Source organism: Cephus cinctus, unplaced genomic scaffold (assembly GCF_000341935.2).
Source record: "Cephus cinctus unplaced genomic scaffold, Ccin1 Ccin1_scaffold0387, whole genome shotgun sequence".
Classification (NCBI taxonomy): Eukaryota; Metazoa; Arthropoda; class Insecta; order Hymenoptera; family Cephidae; genus Cephus; species Cephus cinctus.
The window spans coordinates 17,014-26,835 of record NW_014333071.1 but is presented as its reverse complement, the minus strand read 5'-3'; the positions used below and the strand labels follow the sequence as shown (position 1 = coordinate 26,835).

Below are 9,822 nucleotides of genomic sequence, written 5' to 3'. Positions count from 1 at the left end.
TATATATATTGATTAATACATACCAATTGAAAGCCGTCATTGGCGGCATGCAGAAGAGACGCCGCAGCGCGAAAATATCATCACCGCCCCAATCATCCTCCTCGAAGAGGAACCAGCCGTTGTAGCGCTTACTACAACGCCGCTGGTTCCTCTTCGCCACCATCGACGATATCGATATGTATCCATGGAGCTGTGATAAAAAGAGAAGAACACCTTATAATAAACACTTGTTAAAATACTTAGCGCGCTAAAATAAACGTAGAAGACACTACACTTACTTCAATAACGATCTGGGCCACCATTGTACTTCGAATTTTTTGTCAAGTTCCCGTATTTTGCAATTGAGATTGCTCCTGAGTTGTCCTCGTAAATATTTATCGGCTTTACAATGTTAACTTTTAAATCTTTTAATAAATTTTTAATAACTTTAATTTCACTTACAGCTTCAGATAAAGCTACATACTCTGCAGCTGTTGAAGATTTAGTTACACTACCTTGTTTTCTAGATTTCCAGTAAACAACATTTCCAAAAATTCTTATAACATATCCAGTTGTGGATTTTCTATCATTTTTGTCTCCTGCCCAATCAGCATCAACAAAACAATCCATTATTTCAGGATTTAAATCTCTTTTATACGTTAGTTTAAGATTTGTTGGTCCTGCCCAATCAGCGTCAACAAAACAATCCATTATTTCGGGATTTAAATCTCTTTTATACGTTAGTTTAAGATTTTTTGTCAAATATAAGTATTTTAAAACTCTTAGTGCATATTTATAATGCGTGTCGTCATAGCAATTCTGAAAACGACTTAAATAGTTTACACTATAACTAATATCTAATCTTGTTCCCGTACTAATATATAGTAATGCTCCAACTATATTTCTATATTTTAAATCATTTGATGCTGACTGAGTGGGCTCTAAACTTAAATTTTGTTCCATAGGTGTAGAATATAGTTTAGCTTCAATAATATTGTATTTTCTGGCCAATGACTCAATATAATCACTTTGGTCCAGTGTCATTTCGCCTTTTTTATAATCATATTTAATATTTATACCTAAATAAGTATTTATTTCGCCTAAATCTTTCATAGCAAATCTTTTTGATAATTCCTTTTTAACTTCATCAATTTTATTCTTATCTTTACCACAAATCAATAAGTCATCAACAAATAGTATTAAGTAAATTTCATCAACTTCATCATATTTTATATATAAACAATAATCACTTTCACTTCGTTGAAATTTTAATTTTTGTATAAAATCATCGAAACATGTATACCAAGCCCTTGGGCTTTCTCTCAATCCATACAATGCTTTTTCTAGTTTGTAAACTTTATCGGTTCTATCATCATATCCAATCGGTTGTTTAACATACACTTCTGATTTTACGTAACCATTTAAAAAAGCTGTTTCTACATCCATTTGCTCAATTATTAATCCATTTTGACAACAGTAGGATAATAATAATTTTACAGTTTGAACTCTCGCTACTGGTGAATATAAATCTTTCAGTATTTCTGCTTGTTGAAACCCTCTGACAACTAGTCTAGCTTTCTTTCTATTATCAGATTTTATTGTAAACACACATTTTAAATCTATTATTTTTGTATGAGCGTTAACCAGTTAATCACTACAGCCCTAGTCTTGCAGGTCGTTTGTGGCGTGGATTCACAGTGGTTTTGTAAGAAAACGCTATATATTATAAAGCTGTCTGGTGTAATATATTTTCGTCTTTCTGTTATCCGATTTTATTGTAAACACCCATTTTAAATCTATTATTTTTGTATTTTTTGGTCTTGCAACTAATTTTCATGTTTTATTTTTAAATAAACAATCTATTTCTTTATTCATAGCCTCTTTCCATGCATCATTTTCATTACTATTCATTGCATCTTCATAACTTAAAGGGCTATCTGCGCTTACAACATTAACATAAATATAATTTGAATTTACAAGGCTTGCATCATATCTAACAGGCTTTTTCTTTTCTCGTTTAGACCTTCTTAAACTATTTTCATTTTCATTATTTGATTTTTCATTTTGATCCTTATTTTCGGCAACTAATTTTCATGTTTTATTTTTAAATAAACAATCTATTTCTTTATTCATAGCCTCTTTCCATGCATCATTTTCATTACTATTCATTGCATCTTCATAACTTAAAGGGCTATCTGCGCTTACAACATTAACATAAATATAATTTGAATTTACAAGGCTTGCATCATATCTAACAGGCTTTTTCTTTTCTCGTTTAGACCTTCTTAAACTATTTTCATTTTCATTATTTGATTTTTCATTTTGATCCTCATTTTCATTACCAGTATCATCAACATTTTCATAATCATCATTTTCATTTTCACCTTTGTAACCAATCAAATTTGTATCATTTTCAATTATATCAACATGTCTGGCTCTGACTATTTTATTATTTATCAAAACTCTATAGCCAACATGATCGTATCCTAATAAAATCCCTACGTCAGCTTTTCTATCCCACTTAGTATTTCTTTTTATTTCCGGCACTTTTACAAAAACTTTACTACCGTATAATTTCAAATTGCTGATATTAGGTTTCTTTTTAAAGAGAATTTCGAAAGGCGTTTTATTTTCGATTGTATTTGCTAGCGTTCTATTTTTTAAATAAACTGCTGTTTTAACTACCTCTGGCCAATATATACGATTTACTTTAGCTTCATAAAATAAACATCTAGCTGTATTCATGATTGATCTATTATATCTTTCGGCCGTTCCATTTAATTTATGTACATACGGAGGACAAGGTTCTAGTAAAATTCCTTTATCTCCTATTAATTTTTCAATTTCTTTGTTTAAATATTCAGTACCATTATCTCATCTTATTTTCTTAATTCTTTTTCCGGTCAAATTTTCAACTTTATTCATATAATCAATAAAACATTCATAAACTTCCGACTTTGATTTTATTGTAAAAACTAACGTGCATTTACTATAATCATCTATAAAGGTTAAGAAATATTTTGAACCATCAAAACCTGTAGTTGCATGTGGCCCATTCAAATCAGTATGTATTAACTCTAAAATTTCAGTGGCTCTAGTTCTATTATTTTCAAAGGGTAAATTATTCATTTTATTTTGAATACATCTACCGCATTTCAAAAATTCTGACTCTAATTTATCCGGCATACCTTCAACTAATTTATTTTTGCACATTTTATCTAAATATTGAAAATTTACATGGCCCATGATTCTATGATATCTTTCTTTTTCTGTAATAATTTTATTATTTTTCTCAACTGAATAACATTCTCTATTATTAATAAAACTATTCATTTTATATAAACCGTTTTCCTTGTATGCAATCGCGATAAGATCATTTTGTCTGTTGTAAATTTTTGATTTATTTCCGATTGAAATAATTTTATTTTCATTAGTTACTTTTGCATAACTTAGCAAATTTGTGGCCATTTCTTTGACATAAAGAACATTATTTATTTTGACTTTATTTTTTATTCCGTTCGTATCAAAATGTGTTATAATTTTTCCAACTTTTGTGCCCTTTAAGATTGTTCCGTCATAAACATTGTTTATTTTGACTTTATTTTTTATTCCGTTCGTATCAAAATGTGTTATAATTTTTCCAACTTTTGTGCCCTTTAAGATTCTTCCGTCACCAACTTTAACATTTATCGGCTTATTTAATACAATCGATTCGTAAAAATACGAGTCATTATTTATTATATGATCCGTACACCCGCTATCTAGAATCCAGTCGATTCTACTTACGTCACAAGTAAAAATTTTAACACTATCTGTATCGTCGGATTTTATCTCGGTTAAAAATGTGTCTGTAATATGATCGCTACCGTCTTCATTGCTGCTATATCTCGCTTCGTGTTGTCTCGCTGAATAGCTGCTCTGGTGACTTCCTCTCCCTCTGCTATTGAAGCCTCGATGACCACCTCTGCCTCCTCGGCCTCGAAACTGCTGCGTCTGCTGTTGTGAATTTTGTGCACCTCCTTGCCAGTGCGTTGCGCCTCTTCTTGCGTTTCCTCCACGCCATATGTTTCGACAGTTTTTCTTGAAATGTCCAGGTTTTCCACATCCAAAGCAATTTTTCTCTGCTGAAAAGGCACTAGCTTTTTTCCTTCCAATGTCACTTCGGTTTTCCCACATGGTTATCTTGTTCTTCAAAAATGCACACGTTTTATCTTCATCCTTCATTGCGTCTATCAGATCTCCAACGTAACTGAGTGATTCTGGCAACGTAGTTAACATATGATTTAACTTTTCTCGTTCATCTATTCTTCCACCTGCATTCTTTAACTCATTTATTCTCTTTTCGAATTCCATAAAAAATGAGCTTGAATTTTCATAATCTCTTAACTTCATTTTATCCAACTTATTTCTGATACATATTTGTAATGCCGATGATTTTTTTAAGTATATTTCATCAAATTTCTTGATTACTTCAAAAGCAGTAGTTTGTTCACTCACGAACTCTAATTGATCATTTGTTACACTACAATAAATGTAATTCATCGCTTTTGGGTCTTTTTCATCCCATGCTCCTTCACAATAAATGTAATTCATCGCTTTTGAATCTTTTTCGTCCCATGCTCCTTGATCTTCGGATTCTAGTTTTCCTCTAGTTGCTGGCTCGAGACATTTTTTACATTTTAAAAATAATAATATTCTCTTCTTCCAAATACTATAGTCTTTACCATCAAATATTTGAGGTTTCACTTCATCGTTGTTAGCCATTACTTCCGAGATTTCTTCTGTTTTTGTATCACTTGTTTCTTCTTTTTGTTCAATAATTGATGAGTCGTCGTTATCTTTTGTACTCACTATCCTTTTTTTCGCTGCGCTTAATAATCTTAATTCTTCTTCTTCTTTACGTTTATTCTCTGTAGCACTTTCTATTACTTCTTTTGCCACTTTTCTTAAATCATCTAGTTTGATAAATTTGTACAAATCTGATCTTCGATATTTTGACAAGATAGTAATTAATTCTTGTTTAGGTGAAAAATTTGCTAGTTCTTTTTCGTCGGTATTTCTACATAACTTTCTTAATTCATCAATTGATAACAGATTTAATATATACGGAGCTTCAAAATTTCTTAAAAAGTCAATTAAATCTTCTTTTGTAGTCGAATGAACCCACGCTGGATTTTTATCATTTAGGTACGAATATTTTTCTTTAATACTCATAGTAAGCTTTCCTGCATGCTTAATATTGAGTTTTTCTATTGACTTTTATTTATTCACTAGCTTCATTTCACACACTTTTAAATTCAGAGTATCCAGCACTTGTTTTTAATTAATAAACTTTCCTGTATGTTTACTAATTTTATTTCACTTTATTAACCGTTTTTCAGAAACCATTCGCTCTGCTACCATGTTAATACAAAAGGTAGATTTACCAAACAATGAATAAGTATAGATACACGTATAAAGGAAGAAACGATAAGAAAAGATAAAGCATATTATTGGGAAAACATTCCTCAGTTTATTATTAGTGTCTACATATGGAAAAAATCTAGTAATAAGTGGAAAAAATGATATTTTTAAAGAATAGTTAAACGATAACTTAAATGACGACATAAAGCGTCATCCGCACCCAAGGGAAAATCTTAAATGACGACATTAGGCGTCATCCGACGTGAATGTGTTAAGGTCACTAACAGAGTCACTATTAGTTAAAAGTGACTGCGCCGAGTTGTTAGTGACCGTATTCAGAACTTGCTTTTAAGCCGCTTTTAGCTAAAGGCACGCGAACAGGGAGCAGTCTTGTACCATGTACTTTCAACCGCGTTGGGAATCATTCGGGAAGACTCGGGCATATTCGATTATGTCCAGGTGTATTCGGTGGCATTCGGAAAGCGCGAACTTCATATTTGGTGCACATACCAACCATGTTTCAAATTCGAAATCACAAGAATTCTCTTTCTTGAAGGTAAGCTATTAATATTAAATTAATACATTAAAATCATGTAAATGTGGTTAGTATGTATAACTATTATATAACAGGCATGACATAAAAATGACAAATATGTAAATGGTTGTAGATCACCATGCAACGAAAAGAGAATTTCACTATCGAGGAAAAAGCGTTAGTCGTACAATTTGTAAGCGACAATCGTGATATATTAGAGAATAAAGCAAATAATACTAGATTGCAAAAGAGTAGAAGAGACAAATGGATGGAACTAACAGAGAAAATGGCAGCGACTGGAATTAAGAGGGATTGGAAAGATATTAGAGGTGCATATCAGCGGTGGAAACTCGCAGCAAAGAAGACTATTTCTTGCTATCGCAAGCATGCGACTGGTACAGGCGGAGGTCCTGCACTCCCAGAATCTTCCGGGCTCGATTTCACAATCAGTGAAATTTGCCCCGAAGATTTTGTGGAGGATGAAAATCCCCACGATTCCGATAGCCTAGTATGTATTATTTGTATTATAGATTTAATTAATTATATTAATCTACATTATTATATATATTATTCGAAATATATTCATATTTGCAGAGAAGAACGAACCCAACATTGAACATGGTGGAAAAGTCTGAGAATGAAGTCACATACGAACTGGATCCGACAACTGGGTATAATAATACTTGATATATTCGTATTCATATTGTCATCTTCCTTATTTGTTTATAATGTTGTATTTTACGTCCCAAAGATTTAAATCTGCGTGATTGATGATTAATTTATAAAAATGACAAGTAGCAATGTTTAATTTGGTTAAAATATATTTTAGTGAATTAGTACTTATACAGTCGAACCTACCTCAGGCAGATCCGTCGTGTTCCACGGAAGTTGGAAAAAGAAGTCATGGGGATAGGACCTCGCCTGAGCCAGTACCAAAGAAGATAAAAAAGAATATGACAGCCTACGAAGCAGCCATGCTCGAATTGCAAACGAAAAAAATGGATGAAACGTTGCGTTATATGGAAGAAAAGCACAATTTAGAAATACAAATTATGAAGCAGGAACACGATCTTAGAATGGAAATTTTGAAGGAACAGTTAGAGAAAGAAAGATTTTTGCAAGGACCAGAAGAAAAGAAAAATTGAGTTTTGCAATTCGATCATGGCTGCTGTGTAAGGAATTGCTGCGAGTTTCCACCGTCGATGCATCTGTAATATCTTTCCTAACTCACTTACCAGTCACTGCTATTTTCTTCGTTAGATCTATCCATTTATTTCTTTTGCTTTTTTGCAATCTAGCATTATTCGTTTCATTCTCTACTAGATCACGATTGTCGCTTACAATTGTACATATGATTTTTCTTTGAAAAAAACTTTTGTAAATCTTTTTTCCTATGATTATTAAAAACTTTTTACTTTTTTTACATATGTATTTCTTATTATTAATGGCATGGGTAAATGAGAAATAAAAATATCAGCATTATAATGTAAAACAAAGTTTCATTTATTGAAATGAGAGCAAGAAATCCACAAGTTTTTCGAAAGGAACTTGATCCATTTGAATTGTTTAGTTTTCGTAGAACTTCTAGCAGATATCTTCATCGAAAGGTAGTGTACAGATTATCAGATAGGGCAGATAGGTTAGAGCCTCAGCACCTCCAGCAATGCAGGAACTCCTTCATGCGAAATGTCTTCGCACGAAGTCCCTGCGGAACATATTCCCTGCTACCAGACAGAATCAGGAAGAGGCTGCTCTTCTATACCTTCTGAAGAAGATTCGCAGGCCTCTTCCTCATCCGAATCAGGATCTGTAAGAAAATTACTTTAAGTTAAAACTATTTAAAGAGAAAGTTTGAATGAATTTTATATTCTTACCATAGCCATCATTGTCATGGTGTTAAGAGGCTGCTCTTCTATACCTTCCCAGATAGGTTAGAGCCTCAGCACCTCCAGCAATGCAGGAACTCCTTCATGCGAAATGTTTTCGCACGAAGTCCCTGCGAAACATATTTCCTGCTACCAGGACAGAATCAGGAAGAGGCTGCTCTTCTATACCTTCCGAAGAAGATTCGCAGGCCTCTTCCTCATCCGAATCAGGATCTGTAAGAAAATTACTTTAAGTTAAAACTATTTAATGAGAAAGTTTGAATGAATTTTATATTCTTACCATAGCCATCATTGTCATGGTGTTCCTTCCGGATGTTAAACAAAACAGCCATGGCAATGATGGCTGTTTTCGCTGTCGGAAGGGATATCTGCATGACATTGCGAAGGGCTTTAAACATGCCCTTCCATTCCCCAAAGCAGTGTTCTACAGTTATGCGTGTAGATTTATGGGACCTGTTATACCTCTGTTCAGGTTGAGTTTGAGGAGATTGGATCGGTTTTAGAAGGTATGGCTTGCATGGGTATCCAGCATCCCCAAGCAAGAATCCCTTTATCCTCGAGGCCTATTAAATAAGAATAAATATATTACCACTTCATTGATTACCTAATATCAAACATGCTTTTAATAAATGAAAAAATGCTTACCTCAAGCTCTTCCTTCAGAGAGCACGAGTCCCATATACGTGCATCATGAACACTGCCTCGCCATTTAGCAACAATATCCAGAATTCGTCTCTGAGCATCGCACACTACTTGCACGTTGATAGAATAATAACCCTTACGGTTAACATACAACATAGCTCGCTCCCAACTGGGGTTTTTTATTGCAATGTGGGTGCAATCAATACAGCCCATAACCCCAGGAAAGTAGTCTATGTTGTAAAACTCCGTTTTAAGAGCTTCCATTCTAGCTGGATAAACAACAAATCGTGGAAGCAGTGCAGCAATAGCATCAGATACTTTTGCAACTATTCTGGATACGCTACGCTGGGAAATGCCATGCAAATCTCCTAAAATGTATAATGATTTTATTGATATCATGCAAATGACAGTGTTATAATAATTTATTTTAATATTAATTTTCACAACTAGTATTGATTTATGGTAATGAATCACCTAATTCTGTCTGGTAGCATCCCTTAGCATAGAACCGCAGGGTTACAAGCACCTGCATTGCTGGGGATATGTCGGTGTGGTGACCGGCATGAGACACTAACCTATCTTCCACTAGACTGATCGCAAATCGTACACTATCTTTCGATAAGCGATATCTGTTTCGAAATTCACGATCACTAAACAATTCAAACGGATTACGTCTCTCTCGAAAAACTTGCGGATTTCTTACTCTCATTTAATTAACTTCGCGGACTTCGTCCACTTCAGCAATAGCCTCTATTTGTTCCGCCATATTTGAGCGACCTGTCACTTCAAATATGTCCCTGCCCACATCTTCGAATAGCTCGCTGTTAGTCCCAAGATGGTGCCTAATAGTGCGCTGTTAAATGCTTAAAAGCGGTTCTGAATAGGCTTTTTCGCTAATAGCGCGCTATTAGCTGTTAGTGACCTTAAGAGTGACTATAAAAGCGGTTCTGAATAGGATCACCTATAAACTCACTAACAAATAATTTAAAAGCGCGCTATTAACACTAAAAGCGAGTTCTGAATACGGGCTTAAGCATTTTCATAAGTTCATTGTGCTACCGCATTCGCGGTCATCGCACCGATCATTGCACTATGGTGCAATATTCGTCAGCATAAATGTATTTCTCAACAGATATTGAAAAAAGTTAAATGCAAAAGTTGTAGAGCAAGAAAAGGTAATAAAGATGAAGACAAAATTCGGAGGATTGCACACATAATAATTGAGATATTTGCGTTCGAAATTTTATCATTTCTTGACAAATTCCTGATACTGGTGGAACGCCTTACCTTCGTGCAACAGCTTCATGCCGAACTCACGATTCGCAATTGTTTAGAGGTAAGCGTTAAGTCAGACGTAAACCCGTACAAGGTCGCTAA

General features: G+C 33.8%; 2 protein-coding genes across 2 annotated transcripts; one reads left to right on the top strand and one right to left on the bottom strand.

The window, feature by feature from the left end:
- Nucleotides 1-5,411: 5,411 nt before the first annotated feature.
- Nucleotides 5,412-7,382, top strand: LOC107267255. The gene is made up of 4 exons (XM_015738714.2): nt 5,412-5,938; nt 6,051-6,425; nt 6,512-6,588; nt 6,747-7,382. The coding sequence occupies exons 1-4, from the start codon at nt 5,780-5,782 to the stop codon at nt 7,060-7,062; spliced, it is 927 nt and encodes a 308-aa protein (XP_015594200.1). The 5' UTR covers nt 5,412-5,779; the 3' UTR covers nt 7,063-7,382.
- Nucleotides 7,383-7,396: 14 nt separating this feature from the next.
- Nucleotides 7,397-9,415, bottom strand: LOC107267256 (putative nuclease HARBI1). The gene is made up of 5 exons (XM_015738715.2): nt 8,920-9,415; nt 8,449-8,813; nt 8,084-8,366; nt 7,856-8,016; nt 7,397-7,564 (listed from the first exon to the last, which is right to left on the bottom strand). Exons 1-4 carry the CDS (start codon nt 9,152-9,154, stop codon nt 7,886-7,888), a joined length of 1,014 nt encoding a protein of 337 aa, XP_015594201.1. The 5' UTR covers nt 9,155-9,415; the 3' UTR covers nt 7,397-7,564; nt 7,856-7,885.
- Nucleotides 9,416-9,822: the final 407 nt, after the last annotated feature.

What these genes read in the sequence shown, in the direction of transcription:
- LOC107267256 (XM_015738715.2), bottom strand. Translation starts at nt 9,154, where the DNA reads ATGAGAGTAAGAAATCCGCAAGTTTTTCGAGAGAGACGTAATCCGTTT. An exon ending in CTCTGAAGGAAGAGCTTGAG is followed by an intron (nt 8,367 to 8,448) that starts GTAAGCATTTTT and finishes CTTATTTAATAG; the next exon opens with GCCTCGAGGATAAAGGGATT. An exon ending in CCATGACAATGATGGCTATG is followed by an intron (nt 8,017 to 8,083) that starts GTAAGAATATAA and finishes ATTTTCTTACAG; the next exon opens with ATCCTGATTCGGATGAGGAA.
- LOC107267255 (XM_015738714.2), top strand. Translation starts at nt 5,780, where the DNA reads ATGTACTTTCAACCGCGTTGGGAATCATTCGGGAAGACTCGGGCATAT. An exon ending in AAGAATTCTCTTTCTTGAAG is followed by an intron (nt 5,939 to 6,050) that starts GTAAGCTATTAA and finishes AAATGGTTGTAG; the next exon opens with ATCACCATGCAACGAAAAGA. An exon ending in CCCACGATTCCGATAGCCTA is followed by an intron (nt 6,426 to 6,511) that starts GTATGTATTATT and finishes TCATATTTGCAG; the next exon opens with AGAAGAACGAACCCAACATT.